Below are 19290 nucleotides of genomic sequence, written 5' to 3'. Positions count from 1 at the left end.
TATCGAGTGGCATTTGCTGAGGCCCTGCGGCCTGCGCCAATAGGAAAGGGTTCTTCGATATTTTAAGCAGGAATGGAAATGTGAGATGGGTTTTGGGCAGAAATGAAAAGGAGCTTCATTTGACCATACTGAGCATGCTCACATGCACGGGGAAAGGTTCGTTGACGAGTAGGAAAGAACGTAGCTACGCCGGCAGGGTTACCCGAGAAGAAGTTTCGTAAGGCGGCGGTGGCAGCAGCAGCAGCAGCGGCCATGAGCGGCTCCTTTTGCCGTCTGCCAGCAGCCCTGCGGCTGCTGGGAGGTTCGCGGCCGTTGGGTTTCGCTGTGCGGCGGCCGCTGAGCCAGGCCGGAGAAGGCGGCGAGGGCGGCTCTTCGAAGGAGGCGGTGGAGCGGCTGGTGCGCGCCCACCCGGTGGTGGTGTTCATGAAGGGCAACCCGGCCCAGCCCCAGTGCGGCTTCAGCAACGCGGTGGTGCAGATCCTGCGCCTGCACGGGGTCAGCGACTACCGCGCCTACGACGTTCTCCAGGACCCCGATCTCCGGCAAGGTCAGCCCCCCCTCCCGCCAGCAGCAGAGGGCTCCCCAGACTACAAATCCCATAATCCCCATCCAAAGGCCTTTGCAGCTGGGAATGCTGGGAGTTGTAGTCGACCACATCTGGGAATCCCTCTTACAGGGAACACTGGCCTGCAGCCCTGCCTCCCCTGTCGTTCTGTCTGGTTCTTCCCTCCCTTCCTTGGACCGGGTCCTGGGCCGCGCTGCTGTTCTCCGCGCTTCCCAGGTTCCCCAACCTGCCATTCCTTTCAAACATTGTACTACTTTTCTTTCTTAAAAATGCCACACGACGCTGCCTTATGGGGCTAGGCCATTGCTCCGTCTAGCTCGGTGTGGTCTACCCTGACTGGCAGTGTCAGTTTGAGGTTTCAGGCACGAGTCTCTCGCGGGTGGTTGTACCTGGGGCTCTTTGCGTGCAAAGCAGATGCTCCACCACTGAGCTCTGCTTCTTCCCCAGTACACCTCTATGCAGTCTCTCCCGCCGATCTCATCCGTATTATAGTTCTCTTTTGATCTTTACTCCGGCTATTTCACGCTCATCCCGCCCTGTCTTTGCTCTGCTCCGAGGAGCCCAGGGTGGTATGCTTTTCTCCCCATATTTTTCTTTCTTCCTCGCAACAACTATGAGGTAGGATCGGGTTGCAAAACAACTACTTGTCCAAGGTCACCCAGCCAGATGAGTGACGGAGCGGGGCTTTAAGCCTAGGTCTCCAGTCTTAAGCCCTTTAACCACTGCATCCCAGGGGCTCTACCTGCCTAACTAGGTTGTTGCTATAGAGCAGTAATCTGAAACTTTTTCAGACTGAAGAGCCACCTCCAACTCCAACCTGCAGTATGTGAGATCCACTTTCCCCCTGCTGCCTTTTCTAGCTTTCTCTCTCTAGAGTGTTCAAATAAAAGGAAGAGAGTAGAGCTTTTGTGCCTTTTTAATAGAGGGAATTTTGGGTAGCTGCAGCTGAGCAGAATAAGCAGCCTTGCCTACTAAAATTCTCTCTTTTTAATGGTAGAGTTCTGTCCTTTTTGTTACTGGTCCCTCTTCTTTTTCTCTTTCTCCCTTCCACAAAAATATCCCTCTACCAAAAAAATCTCCACAAAGAATTGGTGGGGGCCCACACTGATGGAATCCACAAGTAATATTATTGCTTCCACCTGCACCCTCTCTAAACATCTCTTCGTAGGGCTGGCTCACTCCAACACGGCCCCCTATATGTGATGGTGTGGACATGTTGAGAATGCATCCACTTCCATGTCATTAAAGGAGGTGCCAATGCATTCACAGTGCATTCTTTAATCTCATGTGAGGGGTGATCATCTGAATCTCATCTCTACTAGTGGTGTGCCCGAACCGGTCCGGCGGCCATTCCAAAGAATGGCCGAACTGCCGGACCGGTTCGGACTGGGCTGGTTCGGGTCCGGGTGGGGGGTATATCTTTAAGGGCGGGGAGGGCTTGCTTAGCCCTCCTGCCTCCTTGCCCCCGCCAGCGCCCGTATTTAACATTATAGGGGCGCTGGAAACCAGCCGCCCCCCCCCGCCGCCGCCACCGCCGCCGCGAAATCACTCTTAAAAACATCCAGCCCTCCCTCCCTCCCAGCTAGCTGCCCGCCCGCCCCACCCACCCACCCAGTCGCTCACCCGGTCGGTAGATACTAAGCGAGAGGAGCTCCGGCACAGAGCTCCTCTCGCTAGGAAGGCCTCCGGGAGAATGGTGGCTTGCGCACGCGCGCATGCGTGTGCCGCAAACCACGCCATTCTCCGGAGGCCCGGTCTACCCGCCGGGAAAGGGCCGGGTAGACCGGGCCTCCGGAGAACGGCGTGGTTTGTGGCGCGCGCATGCGCGCGCAAACCACCATTCTCCCGGAGGCCTTCCTAGCGAGAGGAGCTCTGTGCCGGAGCTCCTCTCGCTTAGTATCTACCGACCGGGTGAGCGACTGGGTGGGTGGGTGGGGGGGGCGGGCGGGTGGACCCTGCTTAGCTAAGGGGACAAGGCATGCTTGCTACCACAAGACCAGCTCTCCTCTCCTTTTGCTGTGCTTCTCGGGCCCCAGTGGTGCCTGACAGCATAAAGCCTTTGTTCTCAGCTGGTTGGAGTTCTGAACAGGAGCACTCTTAAACGCTGAGAATATACAATAACATTTTGTTGCTGGTCCTTTTTGTAGTTCAGGTTAATATGGCCCAAAGACTATTGAAGAATCTCTGGCAGAATTTCTGTACCAGGAGTTGTGAGAGTTTGTGGAGTAACACAAGGCCAGGCGCTTTGTGGGGCATAACTGGCATAGCAGTACTATTTGGCTCATTTCAACTCTGACATTTACAAAACTATGCCCTTGAAATTTAGTTATGGCTTAGAACTGCAGCATGCGTCGGGTACTTCTCGGGCATATGTGCAACAGCCTGTAACCCCTCCCTGAACTCCCAGGTCTGTTAAGACAAGATAAGGAATTTTGGAAAGACAGTTACCAAGCAGAATCAGAGTACTAAAAAAGCATTAAGGCATTACAGCAAAGTGTCTAAAGCATGGAGATGTTTAAGCTTGGGGTCTAAGAAGTGCTAAGCTTCCATGTTTTGATTCCTCCACTGGAGAACTTTATACGTAGTTTTCTGTGAATCCATGGGCAAGAGAGCGGAGTTGCCACCCAGCTAAAAAAACAGATATAGTATTACAAATATATATATTTTTAATTATACATTCAGACATATATTGCTCTACACAAAAAGTTCCTGGGGTTCACAATATAAAAACTATTAAAACATTAACATAATTAAAACAATTTAAAATGCAATTAAAAACTCTAAAAACTTTAAAACTATATAGTGGTTAGGAAGTTTTAACAATCTTGTTTTTAAATTTTCCTGTAAACTGCCTTGGGATTGATTTAATGAAAGGTGGTATATAAATTTAACAATAAATAAATAAACCTCAGTCAAATGACCATGAAGCTCACTGGGCAAACTGCTCCCTCTCCCTTTAACCTATGGAACTGTTGGTCTAAAATGGTGCTCTGATCTTTAAAGAAGTAGCCCCTGTGCAAATGCATTCCTACTTGTCTGACTCCTAAATGCATGTCCCTTTGATGCTTCACTCTCTTTTCTCAGCTCCTGTGTTTTCTTCCTTTTTCCTATTCCCTGTGGTATTTCCATTTTTAGCCTGAAGTAACTGGGCCTGCAGCATTGCTTTTGGAATTGCTCCCCCATTAATCTTTGAATGTTCTTCCATACAGTGTTATCTGCATAAATGGTTCTTTACATAGTAGCCAAAGAGACAGGCTCTCCCCCACCCCCAGGAAAGGAAAATGAGAGGAAAGGGTAGATTATTACCTTTACTACAATTCAGCCCAACTGCCTGTGCCCACCCCTCTTCAGAACACTGTTAAGTTGTCAAACTAAATGTTTCCAACACATTAAACTTGTCTGTCTTTTTTATTATCAGGGATTAAGAACTATTCCAACTGGCCTACTATTCCACAAGTCTTCCTCAATGGTGAATTTGTGGGAGGCTGTGACATACTTCTCCAGATGCATCAGAGTGGAGACCTAGTGGAAGAGCTTAAGAAATTAGGGATTCGCTCTGCACTCTTGGATTCAGAGAAGGACCAAGGCAAAAAATAAGCAAGTTGCCATGACTTTTGACACAGACAGCTTTTGATAACTTGTTGCCAGAAAAAGCCTTATGTGATTTAGCTCAAAAAGCGAGCTTTTTGAACTAACAGTGAGGTTTATCTGAACATTCTGTTCTCCACCATACAGTATGTTTGATACTGATGTGTATTCTGTCTTGAAATTTTTTATAACCACACCGTTGTGAATCAGATGTTTAAAATCAAAGTAGATAAGCAGTTCACTTCAATTTTTGCATTACTTTGTTCATTTTGTTTGAGGCATGAGTCAACCCAAAGTTTGTAGAAACCTTTTCCCAAATCTTCTTTGTATCATGCAAATTGTGTTCAAAGTATAGTCTAGGCAGATCATATTTGTTTTCTTGTGCCTCTTGGTGAAAGTCTAAATAAATAATGGCTTTCATTTACATATGCTTTTTAGCAAACAATAAGTTGATATTTATGGAACCTATAAATCCATTAGACACACACTAACAGTGCAGTAAATACATCAAAATATTGATTTCTTGGTTGCAAAGACCACAATAGTCATTATTACTTTTGTTTATCAAATCTGTTAATGGCTTTAGGAGAACAGTACAAAGTTTGGATTCAAAGCTAGAAAATCACTACTTCTACCTCTGCCCAAAAGACTGCCTCTATTGATATATATTACACTTCACCATGTCTAAGGTCACTGCTTTCATATATATTTTTAAAAAGTTGAATACATGTCACTTCTTGCTGTTGTAACTTTTATGTAAATGCACAAACCACTGGGGACACTGATCTTGAAAGCAGTTACTGGGTCTCTAAATAATCTCTTTAGATGATTGTCAACGTTTATATGTACATGGGTGTCAATACAGGAAGGCTGGGTATTTGTTCAGTGAAAAACATTGAGCAGAATCCATACTACCTGTCGATTCACTGTAGCATATTCCACTTGTGCAAGTGGGGAAGAATGATTTTAGCCACTTTCCGCTTTGCTCTGCTGCCCCCATGCTCCCAGAAAATATGACCCTGAGGACTGGGGCATTCTCAGTAACAGATTTCCAGGGGGCACAGGGGAAAGGATGGCTTGGTAAAAATGGTCCCCCACCTTGTGCATATGGGATAGACCTTTGCAAATGAAACTAATCTGTATATTGCCCATTATCTTCAGATACTGAAATAAGCAGGTAGCATTTCAGGGAAGTCTGGTAAATTTAGAGGTGGCAGAATATTTGTTGGCATGTCTTTTGAAAATTGCTGTTTATTGGACTCCTTGATACTTCTCCCTCTCAGCAGGAAAACAGCTTGTACTGTGCAACTGTAGTAATAGCAGCATAATATTAGGTTCCTTTTAAAATTTGGGAGCAGTGTGCTCCATTGAATATGAGCAAATTATCCGAGGAACTGCATTAGCTTTGTGATCTGTGATTATATCAGTTTTCCTTTGAAATAAAGGGCATATGTGATGAATTTAAAACTGTGTGTCTCAATAATGACTTCTTGAGTCCCCGCTCCCAGTTCTCAGTACAATGGAAAACCTTTTGAAAACAGCAAGTGGTAAAGACCATAAAGACTGTCTTTCAATCTGATATTTAGAACTTTTCATGTAGGAACTTGTCCACACCAGCAATTAGGGCCTTCTCCTGATACATGTGTGGCCAAATTATGTTTTGTGCAATATAACTGGTCAGTAGCAATAGCTTCTCATCTTATGGTACACATGGGGGACAGGTCACTTAGTTGGTAATGGGCTAGTTGCCCCTAGATTTGGCTGCAAACAAAGCAAATTGGAATGGGAATCAAAATGCACCCTCTACCCCCGTGTGTGAGGCCTAGCTAAGTAGACTCTAGAGAGAACTACAACTAGTTAACTGGCATCCAAGGCCACTCTGAACGCAGAGTGAACTGCCTTAACTTCCCTCATCCTCTCAACTTCCCTCATCCTCTTGCAAGAGATAACAACATGCTAACGAGCATTATGCCAAGCAAGAAGAAAAGTAAATAAGGTAGTGAGGCAATGGTCTCCCCATCACAAAGAGGACGAGTCAGTGTCGTAGACCTAGAGGTGTATCTATTTAAATTATTGATAGGATTACTAGAGAGCCCATCCAGGCACCGATATTCTTTTGCGCACCTGCATACTCTTGATTTTCATCACAATCAGCCTTGTACACAGAAGGAGATTCCCACATTGTTACACCCAGGAAAGAGCTATCAGACACAGTGCATTCTGTGCAGGTCCATCCTGGCACCTCTCAATCAGTGTGTGTGCCAATCCATCCAGCTTGCCTCACACCCATAGGAAGCTGGACCCACGGAGAAACCCACCTCATGGGCATCCCTCCCTCCACTAATCTCTGCAACGCTCCTGCTTCAAATCCTGTCATCGTAGAGGAGCAAGACTCTGAAGCCTAGAAGTCCCATCGTCCAGATCAGGTGAAGGTGAATGCTTTCCCCACTCTTGCTGCCCGCCCCTTCCCCCCCCCAGCCATCTATCTACTTCCTAAATCCAAGCTATGTCCATCTCGTAAGCCTCTTTCTCTTGCTCATCTGGGAACCTTACACAATTAGGACTCTAAGCTAAAATGCCTCATTGCAGGTAATATATTTTTGATAGTAATATTGCTCTAACCACATTTCTTTCTTTTTGTATCTCCTCCTACAATAAATAACTTGTTTTGATTTTGAAACTATAACCCTGTCTCAATCCAGTCATTTCTTCAGTCCAAACATTTGCACAAACTAAAAAAGGTAAATGTTGTTTCCAGCTACATGCATAGTTACCTAGACTGCACATTATTATGTTAACTCAGGTGCATACTTGAGGAATGTTGGGACACTGGGCAAGGTATGTTGCCCATGAATTTTACTGTTTGTTAAATGGGCTTTTGTATAGGGCTTCATCATACAGAGAACTAAGACTTTGGACCGGGTCTCGTGATCAGTGAGACTCGGTTTGGGGCAGTGAGCGGGAAGAGCGGGCTAAGCCCGCTCTCCCTGCTCACGAGCGGGGAGGGAGCCCTGGGCAGCCGGATCGGCCGGCCACACGATGGCCAGCTCCGTGACGGAGCTGGCGGGGGGTGGGGTGAGCGAGGGCCGCGCGGCCCCTGCAAGCCCCAGTAAGCCCCAGTATGCTCTGGGTCTACACGTGAGTAGCCGCGGTGCGAAGCTGTGCTGCAGCTACTCACGATCCTAAAAAGCATGTGTGTTGGAGCGCTCGCTCTGCAAACCTGCTTTTTAGCAGGGGTTCTCGAGTGGGTTACCCGCTCAAGAACCACCGGGCTCAGCTGCGAGCCCGGTGGTTCTTACGATCAACAAAAATCGGGCTAGGCTCTCCTAGCCCGATTTTTGTTGATCGTGAGAATCGCCCCTTTATATACCTCCTTTAAGCTGAAGCGTTGTACAAATAACTCATGCTAGTAGTGGTTCACGGCTGCCTATCCTGTGATCTTTCCCCACTCATATTTTTAAAACTGGTATAGGAAAGTGACCAGAAATAGTGGGCAATGCACACTTTGTGTGAAAAGTCAAGATGCAAGATATATGGCAGTGCTCCTAGGAGTTCCATCTATCATTCATGTTGCTCAGGCTTTGTCAAAACATTCAAACATTACTAATAAATGTTTTTGTTTTTGTTTTTACATGCTAGCCATTTCCTAATCTATGCCTTTAAAATGGTAAGAGGCCTTCCATCTCAAGTTTTCCTGAGGTTGATTCTATGAATCTTGGAAAGTCCACCCTTTGCTTAATTGTAACGCTGTTTGCAATCTGTTCTAAAAACATTTTCTTGGAAATCAGTCCTGAGCTCAAATTGCAAAATTAATCATGCACATCCCTAGAGGAGAACCCTGATGGGGTAGAGTGGACTGTAACACTTCAAGCTTTGAGTGGGGCATTTCACTTTTGGGGATGGGGCCGTATGTAGATAGTCCCAGTTTCAATACCTGGGATTTCCAGGTATGCCTAGGAAAAACTCCTGCCTAAAACCTCAGAGCTGCTGCCAGTCGGAGTAGACAAATAGTGAGTTAGATGGATCAAAGGTCTGACTTGGTATAAGGCAGGTGCCTGTGGTTCCTATGTTCACTGTGAATGCATTCCCAACTTAACCCTCCGTGCAAATAATAATAGCAAAACTTAGCACAGCAGGGAGAATCTAGCCCAACTCACTTCTTGCTGTGTTAGTCGCATAGAGGTTTACTTATTTATTTTTACATTTATATCCCACACTTAAGAGAGCCCAGAATGGTGTACATGTTTATCCTACAACAACCCTGTAAGGTAGCTTAGGCTGAGGGATAATAGACTGACTCAGTCACCCAGTGAGAATAATCATAATAAATAAAGAGAGCATTCAGAACAAATTCCTCTGCTTGCAGGCTGAAATGCTACATTCAGCTGCCTTATTCCCATCCTGCTGCCTGGATAAGGCATCTGACTTCAGATCAGTAGATTGAGAATTTGAGTTCCTTTGTGGTTAATATGTTTAGGGATGGGTATTTGCTTTGCATACAGAATGTTCCAGGTTCAATCCCTGGCATCTCCAGGTAGGGCTGGAAAAGGCTCCTGCCTGAAACCTTGGAGAGCTGCTGCCAGTCAGTGTAGACAAGACTGAGCTAAATGGACCAATGGGTCTGACTCACTATAAGTCAGTTTCCTAAGTCCCTTTTCCGATACAGCAGGGCTGCTCAACCTTAGCCCTCCTGCAGATGTTGGCCTACAATTCCCATTATCTCTGGTTATTGGCCACTGTGGCTGAGGATTATGGGAGTTGTAGTTCGAAAACAGCGGGCAGAGGTGAGCCTAAGTTGAGCAGGCCTGCTATATCTCTCTCAGCCTAACCTACTTCACAGGGTTGTTGTGAAAGAGAAACTCAGTATGTAGTACTGGGCTCCTTGGAGGAAGAGCAGGATATAAATGTAACAACAACAACAATAATATATGGCATGCCTTCCAATATTTCACTGGGAGCTGTACCAGAGAACTCTAACTTGCATGCTTCCAGCAAAAATTACTCACTGAACTTCTTTCTTACGTTGCTAAAGTCACTGATCCATCATTCCTGAGGTGGCTCAGTTTGGAAGCAGCTCTTGAGAAGACAATGCTCAGGGGAGGCAGCCAACCTTTGTTTTCTTTCCTAAAGAAGCAAGCAAGCAAATAAATAAAGCAACAAGAAAACAAGAGGGAAAAGACAAGGTAAGTTTGTTAGGGCTAGTCTTTTCTAGGATTTGATTTCTGACTCGCTAGGGGTTTGTTTGGTTGGTTGGTTTTTAACATTTTGTATCCCGCTCTTCCTCCAAGGAGCCCAGAGCAGTGTACTACATACTTAAAGTTTCTCCTCACAACTACCCTGTGAAGTAGGTTAGACTGAGAGAGAAGTGACTGGCCCAGAATTACCCAGCTAGTATCATGGCTGAATGGGGATTGGAACTCGGGTCTTCCCAGTCCTAGTCCAGCGCTCTAGCCACTACACCATGCTGGCTCCTGTTTTTGACTAGAGATGAGCCCGGACCGCTCCGGAGGCCATTTTGAAGGCCTCCGAACTGGTCCGGACATGAGGGCGGTCCAGCGGTCCAGCACTTGTGTGTGGGGCTCTTTAAGGGTGAGGGAGGGTGTACTTCCCCCCCCCCACCGCGTTTCCCCTGCCGGCGCGTTCGTTTAGTAAAGCTTTTGGGGCGGCAGGAAACCTCCCTGCCGCCCCTTCCCCCAGTCGTCGGCAAAAGGCTTCACAAAGCCTTTTGCGCGTGTGCACGTCGCACGCGCACGTCATGTCTCCGTGTCACGTGTGCGCGTGTGTCGCGGAGATGTGACATGCGCGCGCGACGTGCGCACGTGCAAAAGGCTTTGTGAAGCCTTTTGCCGACGACCGGGGGAAGGGGCGGCAGCGAAGTATCCTGCCGCCCCAAAAGCTTTACTAAATGAACGCGCTGGCGGGGGAAACGCGGCGGGGTGTGTGTGTAAGTACACCCTCCCCCGCCCTTAAAGAGCCCCACACACAAGTGCCGGACCGCCAGACCGCGGTTCCGTGCACATCCCTATTTTTGACGGGAGATTCAGTTGTACCTAGAAAGAGAGTGGATGGAGATTAGCAACAGGTGAATATTGCTGGTCTACGACCGAAATAAAGATTTACAACAACAGGTGAATCTCGCAACTTGTGGGAAGGGCCACATTCCTGAGGTGGCTCAATTCAGAAGCAGCACTTGATAAGATAAGGCTCAGACCAAAGGAGCTTCGCTACCAAGAGGTGTGCAATGAGATATCAAACAGGGTTTGTATGGGGTTTAGAGGGGGAAGTCTGCAGAGAGGAACACAAGTGGCCTCCCTTTATCACAAAGGAGCCACCCAGCATGATGAGAAGGTGTGTACTACCCCACTTTTGTAATTTTCTTAGAAGACTGAGCTTAAAACCTTTAATTAGCTGACAACTGCTGACTTAGCTTTCTGTATATTCTAAGTAGCTAATAAAACCAGTTATGATGACTCTCTGCCTGAGGAGTAGAAGTTGTGGGTGTGCGCTTGGTGCAAAGAGCTCCTGGCTCTCAGGGAACAGGTTTGTTCCCTCAAAGCCAAGGTGGCTGACCTGGAGAAGCTCAGGGAGGCAGAGAGGTATGTGGATACCTCACGATCCTCAGGGATATGATAGAGGCATCCCACTCCCAGGCTGAAAGCTCCTCTGCTGTCATGGAAAAAGAAGGTCCCAGGGAAAGAGGGCATCAGCCTGAGGAAGATGGCAATGCTCCCTTAGAAGGAACCCCTTCCTTGGGTGATGCGCTGATATCCTCTTGCACAGAGGATACTCCTCCAGGGATTGTGGGCCTCCTAGTAGTGGGTGAATTGATCATTAGGGGCATAGAGAGATGGGTTTGTGACCTTCATGTAGACTGCATGGTGACTTGCCTGCCTGATGTGAAGGTTGCAGATGTCACGCAGCCTCTAGATAGATTGTGAGGCAGTGCTGGGGAGGAGACAGCTGTTGCGGTGCATGTCTGCACTAACTTTGTTGGGAAATGCAGTCGGGGGGGGCATCCTGGAAGCCAAATTTAGGCTGCCTGGAGGATTGCTGACAGAACTGGGTGGTATCTGGTTCAGCAAGCAAAAGCCCCTAAGCTGGAGTGGGAGCAGCCGTTGGGCCTCACCGTTTGGCTAAGTGGCCCTTGAGAACTGCGAGGCGCTCCAGTGTGCCTATGCAGTTGGAATAGAGTGTCGCAAGCCCCGATGCCACAGGCTTGCAACACTCTATTCTAACTGTGCAGGCACGCTGGAATGCCTCGCAGTTTGCAAGGGCCGCTGAGCCGAACATTCAGCCTCAGCGGCTGCTCTCTCACACACACACCCCACTACCACTACCACCATGGCGGTGGGGCCTTTGGAAGCCACTTTGGAGGACACGGATTGGGTCCCCAAGGTCCGGGGGTAAGAGCTCCTCTGAGTGGGCAGCTCATTGAAAGTATTGACTCATTGCGCGACAGCTGTGGAGAAAAGCAAATTCCATGATAGGGATCATTAGGAAGGAGACTGAAAATAAAAAGGAGGAATAAAAATCATTAGGAAAGAGAGTGAAAATAAAAATGCTAATATTATAATGTCCTTATTTAAATCTATGGTGGCCACATTTGGAATACTGCATACAGTTCTGTTCACCATATCTTAAGGAGGACATTGTAGAACTAGAAAAAGTGCAGAAGAGGGCAACCAAGATGATCAGGGGCCTGGAGCACCTTGCTTATGAGGCAAGGCTACGGTATCTGGGCCTTTGGGTTTGGAAAAGAGGCGACTATGGGGAGACGTGTTAGAGGTGTATAAAATTATGCATGGAGTAGAGAAAGTGGAGAGAAATAATTTTTTCTCCCTCTCACAACTCTAGAACCAGGGGTCATCCCATGAAACTGAAGGCCAGGAAATTTAGGTCCAACATTCCACACAGCGCATAATTAATCTATGGAATTCTTATCTTTGCCATGGGATGTGGTGATGACCACCAGCTTGGATGGCTTTAAAAGAAGCTTAGACGAATTCATGGAAGACAGGTCTATCAAAAGCTATTAGTTAGAGAGTCAGCGTGGTGTAGTGGTTAGAGTGCTGGACTAGGACCAGGGAGACCCCCAGGTTCAAATCCCCATTCAGCCATGATACTTGCTGGGTGACTCTGGGCCAGTCACTTCTCTCTCAGCCTAACCTACTTTCACAGGGTTGTTGTGAGGAGAAACTTAAGTATGTAGTACACCGCTCTGGGCTCCTTGGAGGAAGAGTCGGATATAAATGTAAATATTATTATTATTATTATTATTATTATTAGTTTGGTGGCTGTAGGCCACCTCCAGCCTCAGAGGCAAGATACCTCTCAATACCAGTTGCAGGGGAGCAACAGCAGGAGAGAGGGCATGCCCTTGCCTCTTGCCTGTGGGTTTTCCAGAGGCATCTGCTGGGCCACTGTGTGGAACAGGATGCTGGACTAGATAGGCCTGGACCTGATCCAGAAGGGCTGTTCTTATGTTCTTATATCTTTTAAAGGCTTGAGAATACTTTCCAGTATTCTCCCCACGGTACTGGTTAGACATGTTCTTGAATAGCTTCAGATCGAATTATGTTCAACATTTCCTTTCTAAATAAGCTATTATGGAGCCGAAGAAAAGACAGAAACCGCCTAGTTGCATTTTGTGTCTTTGTGCATTTATATGCATGGCATTAGATGACCAGCTCTCTTCTTAAGATCCAGCATCTCCCCCAAAGGCAGAATAACCAGCACGGTGAAAAAAATCCAGTGTGGGTTAGTGGTTAGAGCATTGGATTAGGAGTGACTGCAAATCTCCATTCAGCCGTGAAACTCACTGGGTGACTCTGGGCCAGTCACTTATCTTTCAGCTGAACCTACCTCACAGGGTTGTTGTGAGGATAAACATAACCATGTTCACCATTCTGGGCTTGTCGGAGGAAGAGCAGGATGTAAATGGAAACATATATAAGTAAATAGTTCAGTGTTCTAGTAGAGATAGGGACTAGAAAATATGGCCTGCCACTGGTTAACAGAAACTGCTGGAGTGTGTGAATTAATAAAGGTAAATGTAACTTATCATCTGAGGTGCATAAAAGCAGAATTATGCCCAAGCCTCTGGTCTGCTGCTCTTTGCAGTGATAGATGATGGGTCCTTTCTGTCATGTCTGGCTGAGTTAGACATGTAATCTAAAAGACAGCTTTCTCCCACATGAAACTGCCCATCAATTAAGATCTTTGGAGGCCCTTCTCAGGTATACCTGCACCTTCTGGAGCCAGGCTTGGGGTCTGTATTTCGAATAAGTTGTCAGTAACCAGTAGAGGGTGCTGCTTAACTGAAAAAGAATCCCTGATACATTTGCAGACTACAGTATAGCTAATGTTTGTTCCCCATGGTGTGGCTTGCATTAATAAGATTTCTCATAGCTGGTCAAGGCAGTGCCAAATCTGTGTTGAGGCCAAAGGTTTCGCCAACTGCAAAAAGTAGTTGCAAAGATCATGAAGAGAAGTGGGGTGGAATACATTTTGGGGGAGATTCACGGGCCTCTTCTTCTAGATAACCACTCTGGAGGCTCATTCACACAATTCCCAAGAAGAAATTCTGCATGTGTGATGTGGCATTGGAACCAAACTTGACCTTTCCTACTGAAGGGCACATATGATAGAACATGTATGTATGTATGTATGTATGTATGTACCCGTGTTTCCCCGAAAATAAGACAGTGTCTTATATTAATTTTAGCCCCCAAAAATGCACTAGGGCAATTAGCGGTACATCAGAAATTACTGCTAGGTCTTACTTTCGGGGTAGGTCTTACTTTCGGGGAAACAGGGTATGTATGTATGTATGTATTTACTTGCTATATTTATATTTTTCTATCAATTATAATAAAAGCAGATAACAGCAAGCAAATAATAATAATAATAATAATAATAAAATTAATTAATGCTGCAACAATTAAAATAAGAGATTCAGACACTAAGTGTCACCATGGAGAAGTCTTGCTTCTCTCCGGCCCATTCTCCACACTAGCCATTATAATGGAACACTGAGAAGGCCTTCCAAAGCAGACCTGACAGTTCAAGCAGATTCATACAGTGAAAGGCAGTTCCTTAGGAAACCGGTCCTGGATAAGGGGATACTATAAACATACACACATTATTAAAGTTGAGGCCTGCTCAGCTTTGGCCCTCCAGCTGTTTTTGGACTACAACTTCCATAATCTCCAGACACAGTGGCCAATAGCCAGGGATTATGGGAGTTGTAGGCCAACATCTGCAGGAGGGCCAAAGTTGAGCAGGCCTGCTTTATTCTTAATAATGACTGATTAATTAATTAATAATTTTACTTTATTTGTTGGCCACCCCATACCCAAATGTCCTCTGGCTCACAACACAGCATTAAAGCATCAAATAAAAACACATAAAATCTCAGCACACTGGAGGTGGGGTGGGGATACAACATACTACTACTAATGTTTATATACCGCTCTTCAACCAAAGTTCACACAGCAGTTTACATAGAAAAATAAATAATACATAAAAAAGATGGTCCCCTGTCCCCAAAGGCTCACAATCTAAAAAGAAACACAAGGCAGATACCAGCAACAGCCACTGGAGGGATGCTGTGTGGGGCTGGATAGGGCCAGTTGCTCCCTGTCCCCCCGCTAAATATAAGAGAATTGCCACTTTAAAAGGTGTCTCTTTGCTCAGTTAGCAGGGATATATTCAAAACAATTCAAAACTCTTTTTAAAAAATGAGTTTTAAAAATCAAATTTAAAAATCAAAATTTAAAAAGCCCGAGTGAACAAAAAGATCTTTACCTGGCACCTAAAAGGACAAAGTGATGAAGCCAGGCAAACCTCGCTGGGGAGGCTGTTCCGTATAGAGGGTGCAACCACCGTATTCATTCTTGTGACCTTTCTTCTGCAAGGAGGGAAACATTTGCAGGAACAGAGCACACATATTGTGCCCTTTGAGTGCTGCAGACACACACACACATACCCAGTCATGACCCAAGCCCCTGTGGCACCTGAGGCAGGGGAGCAATATACTGCCTAATCCCACAGTGGGCCAAGCGTAGCTAAAGTTTTCTCCACCAATTTCTCTCACACTTTCCATTCCTTCGTGTGTATTTATACACACATCCCACACACCCATGCACACACCCTGCCTGCTTGGAAGTCCTGCCCCTTGGTGCCCCTTGTGGCAGCCTGCTGTATTGCAAGCTTCTGAAACTCTGAGCAAGCCCCACCCCAGGGGATCACTGGCCTTCTCTCCCCTAAACTGCAGCCCTGACAAACAAATCGACAAAATGATTTGCCCCAGGAAAGAAGCTAGCAACTTCCCTCCTGAGCTAAATAGCAGCTGCAGGACAATTATATTGAGAGGACAGCACAACAGAGAGAAAGGGGGATCAAGTGGAGAGGGGATAAGGATAAAGAGTGGGGCCATAGCTCAGTGGTAGAGCGTCTGTTTTGCATGAAGAAGATTCACTCCCTGGCAGCGTCTCCAGGTAGGGCTGGGAAAGACTTCTGCCTGAAACGTCTGAGAGCTGCTGCCAGTCAGTGTAGACAAGACTGAGGTCCTGACTCAGAGTGAGGCAGCTTCCTATCTACCATGCCCCACCCCTCTGGCTATTCATTTCAAAACAGAAAGAAAACATGGAGGGCAAATGTGTTTTAAAGTGGCATCTGGCTGGGCCCAGCAGTTTCAGAGCATTTCTGTGCATTACCCCAGTGCATTACCCCCGTGCAAGGCTCAGGAACCAGGGCCAGCTCCCACCAACCTGACGTGTATTTGCCTGACTAATTGTTTACTAGGCCTATGCAAAAATCCAGCGGAAGGGGAAGACTCAACACAGCCCCCTGGCACTTTGGGGGAGGAATAATCTACAACCTGTTGTGATCAGTTTGCAGATAAAGTTGCTCGCATCTGTGCCAATTTGGACTCCAGAGTTTTGGCAGTTCCAGCAGATGTGTCTTTGGTACCATCTGGTTCCGTTGTGCTGGATTCTTTTCAGTTGGTGCGGCCTGAGGATGTGGACAAGATCCTGGGCAGTGTACGGGCGACATCTTGTGCTCTTGACCCTTGCCCTTCATGGCTAATAAAAGCTGCCAGGGAGGGTACAGGTAGATGGTTGGAGGTGATTATTAATGCCTCATTAAGGGAGGGCAGGATGCCATAGTGCCTCAAGGAGGCGGTGGTAAGACCATTATTAAAAAAGCCCTCCCTTGATTCCTCCAACCTGGACAATTATAGACCAGTCTCTAACCGGCCCTTTTTGGGCAAGGTGATAGAGCGTGTGGTGGTGTCCCAGCTGCAGAGGGTCTTGGATGATACGGATTATCTGGACACTTTTCAATCTGGCTTCCGCCCTGGGTATGGGACTGAGACTGCCTTGGTCGCTCCAGTGGATGACATATGCCGGGAACTAGACACGGGGAGTGCGTCCCTGTTGGTTCTGCTGGACCTCTCGGTGGTGTTCGATACCATCGACCATGGTATCCTTCTGGGTTGCCTCTCAAGTATGGGAGTCGGAGGTACTGCGTTGCAGTGGTTCCGGTCCTTTCTTGGGTGGAGGGTCCAGAAGGTGGTGCCAGGGGACTATTGCTCGGCTCCGTGGCCATTGGCCTGTGGAGTCCCGCAGCGTTCAGTCTTGTCCTCCATGCTGTTTAACATCTACATGAAACTGCTGGGAGAGGTCATCCAGGGCCTTAGACTGAGTTGTCAGCAATATGCGGATGACACTATCTCTCCTTGTCACCTGATCCTAGGGAGGCAATGGATGTCCTGAATCGGGGGCTGGAGGCCGTGATGGGTTGGATGTGGGCTAATAAACTGAAATTGAATCCGGACAAGACGGAGGTACTGTTGGTCAGTAGGAGAGCCAATGGAGATGAGGAGATTTTACCGGTTATGGATGGGGTTGCATTCCCCTTGAAGAGCAAGTACGCAGCTTGGGGGTACTACTGGACCCGGCACTGCTTTTGGAAGCTCAGGTGGAGGCGGTGGCCAGGGGTGCCCTTGCATGGCTTTGGCTAGTGCGCCAGCTGCGTCCCTTTCTTGAGAAGGCAGATCTGGCCACAGTTACCCATGCCTTAGTCACGTCGCGGCTAGATTACTGTAACACGCTCTATGTAAGGCTGCTCTTGAAGAATATCTGGAAACTGCAGCTAGTACAAAACACAGCAGCTAGGATTTTATCCAGAGCTGCCCGATGGGAGCACATCACACCCATTCTGAAAGAGTTGCCCTGGCTGCCAGTTCGTTTCCACGTCCAATTCAAGGTGCGTCTTACATTTAGCAGGGGGAGAGCAACTGGCCCTATCCAACCCCAGCACAGCATCCCTCCCAGTGGCTGTTGCTGGTGTCCACCTTATGTTTCTTTTTAGACTGTGAGCCCTTTGGGGACAGGAAACCACCCTATTTCTGTATTTTTCTATGAAAACCGCTTTGAGAATTTTGTTGAAGAGCAGTATATTAATATTCATCATAGTAGTAGTACAAACATTTATCGACCACTTTTCAACAGAAGGTTTCACAGTGGTTTTCAAAGAAAATAAATAAGATGATCCTCTGTCCCCACAGGGCTCACCATCTAAAATGAAACGCAAGGTAACACCCGCATCAGCCACTGAAGGGATGCTGTGCTGGGGTTGGATAGGGCCAGTTGCTCTCCCCCTGATAAACAGAAGACATTCATCACTCTAAAATGTGCCTTTTTAATCAGTTAGCAGGGGTAGCTGCTAATTGAGTAAAGTTAGTTAGCTAACTGCTAACTTCTCACAGCCACGACTACCACTACCGCATGAAGGAAGCAAGCCGCACCTGCCAGCCCCCGCCCCCTCGCCGTGTGCTCCTGCATCATGTGACTCTGCAACCTGCCACTGAAGCAGAACCTCCTCTCTGGCTTCCTCATTGGATGGATGGTCAGTAGGAAGGGGAAGGAGACGGAGGAAGAGAAGCTGCTCGTGAGAGCAAAGGGTTCCGGGTGAACAAAATGTTCCAGCTGCTCCCCAGAACTTCGGACACCACAACACATGCCAAAAAAAAAAAAAGTTATTTGGTCCCCCAAATAGTCTCTGTTCCTCCTCATGCAGAAAACATTGTTTGGTCACCCAAATACTTGCATATCCTCTGTCAAAGTCTCTAGCTGGCAACCCTAATTCATCATCTCTACTTCTAGATGTTTTTCACCTTCGGCATCCTATTTCTTTGCCAGTGTGCTACTACTTGCTTTCAATACTGGGCCTTCTCCAAACCAGTTTACAGTCCTAGGTCATGCACAATGCACAGAGAGACATCCAGAAACCAAATCCTGTGGGCATACTTGACTGCAAGTTCTGGTTGTAGCAGCTGCAGTTATGTGACTATAATTGGTTTCCCAGCGTTGATTTACTCCCCTTATTAGCAGACTGTAACTGAGAGTTCCACACTACTTAAATTTAGATTGGCTCATGAGATTAAATAGCCCTTGCTTGCCTCTCTATATTTTCAGTAGTTCCTGTCATTTTCCCTCTGGCAGCTAAAAGAATGAATATAAGCTCGAGCTTAATGGGCAGCTATCTATTTACTCCACCTGACCGTGTCTTAAAGTGCAGCTGGAAAACCCTAGGGTTCAAGGTAGACGAAGAGAAACGTTACTTATATTTATATGCCATATTGTTTATTTGGCACTATTTTACTCAGTGAGGGTTTTGTTTTTTTAAAAAAACCATCAATCAATATAAAGTTCAAAAAAGTTCTAAAAAGTGCAGAAAAGGAAAGTGTTCATAATTTTAAAATACTTGTAACTCTGACTGTTCTTCCACCAGAGTAGCTCTGTCACTAACTTCCTTATGCAGAGGTAGTAAACCTTGGGATCAGAAATATTAGGTACAAAGAATAGGGAAGGACGATCCCTTTTCTGCCTTCCTTCTGAACTGTAGCATCTAGGATGCCAAACTTGATGGAGCTTGCTCCTATCTAACAAGCCAAATCTTAGGTTCCTAACATTTGACCTCCTTAGCAGGCACTCACCTACACACACCTAAGAGCCCTCTATACTACATCTCCCTGCCATCTTCCTGATGATGGACTTGAACTCCAAACCAACACAATGTATGGAAGCAGCATGGTGTAGAAGCTAGGGATGTGCACGATTCAAGGTTCA

The 19290-nt window shown here is 46.8% G+C and overlaps 1 protein-coding gene across 1 annotated transcript; it reads left to right on the top strand.

The window, feature by feature from the left end:
* The first annotated feature begins 10 nt into the window (after positions 1 to 10).
* On the top strand, positions 11 to 6839 carry GLRX5 (glutaredoxin 5). Its single transcript, XM_053283380.1, has 2 exons — positions 11 to 547; positions 3984 to 6839. The coding sequence occupies exons 1-2, from the start codon at positions 253 to 255 to the stop codon at positions 4160 to 4162; spliced, it is 474 nt and encodes a 157-aa protein (XP_053139355.1). The 5' UTR covers positions 11 to 252; the 3' UTR covers positions 4163 to 6839.
* The last annotated feature ends 12451 nt before the right edge of the window (positions 6840 to 19290 follow it).

The sequence above is a fragment of the Hemicordylus capensis genome, chromosome 1 (genome assembly GCF_027244095.1).
Source record: "Hemicordylus capensis ecotype Gifberg chromosome 1, rHemCap1.1.pri, whole genome shotgun sequence".
Classification (NCBI taxonomy): domain Eukaryota; kingdom Metazoa; phylum Chordata; class Lepidosauria; order Squamata; family Cordylidae; genus Hemicordylus; species Hemicordylus capensis.
Note: the sequence above shows the minus strand (reverse complement) of the source record. Positions and strands in the feature narration are given on the sequence as shown.

Excerpts from the sequence above, each read along its gene's own strand:
- GLRX5 (XM_053283380.1), top strand. The coding sequence starts at position 253 with ATGAGCGGCTCCTTTTGCCGTCTGCCAGCAGCCCTGCGGCTGCTGGGA. Across the intron at positions 548-3,983 it reads GGACCCCGATCTCCGGCAAG|GGATTAAGAACTATTCCAAC; the intron begins GTCAGCCCCCCC and ends TTTTATTATCAG.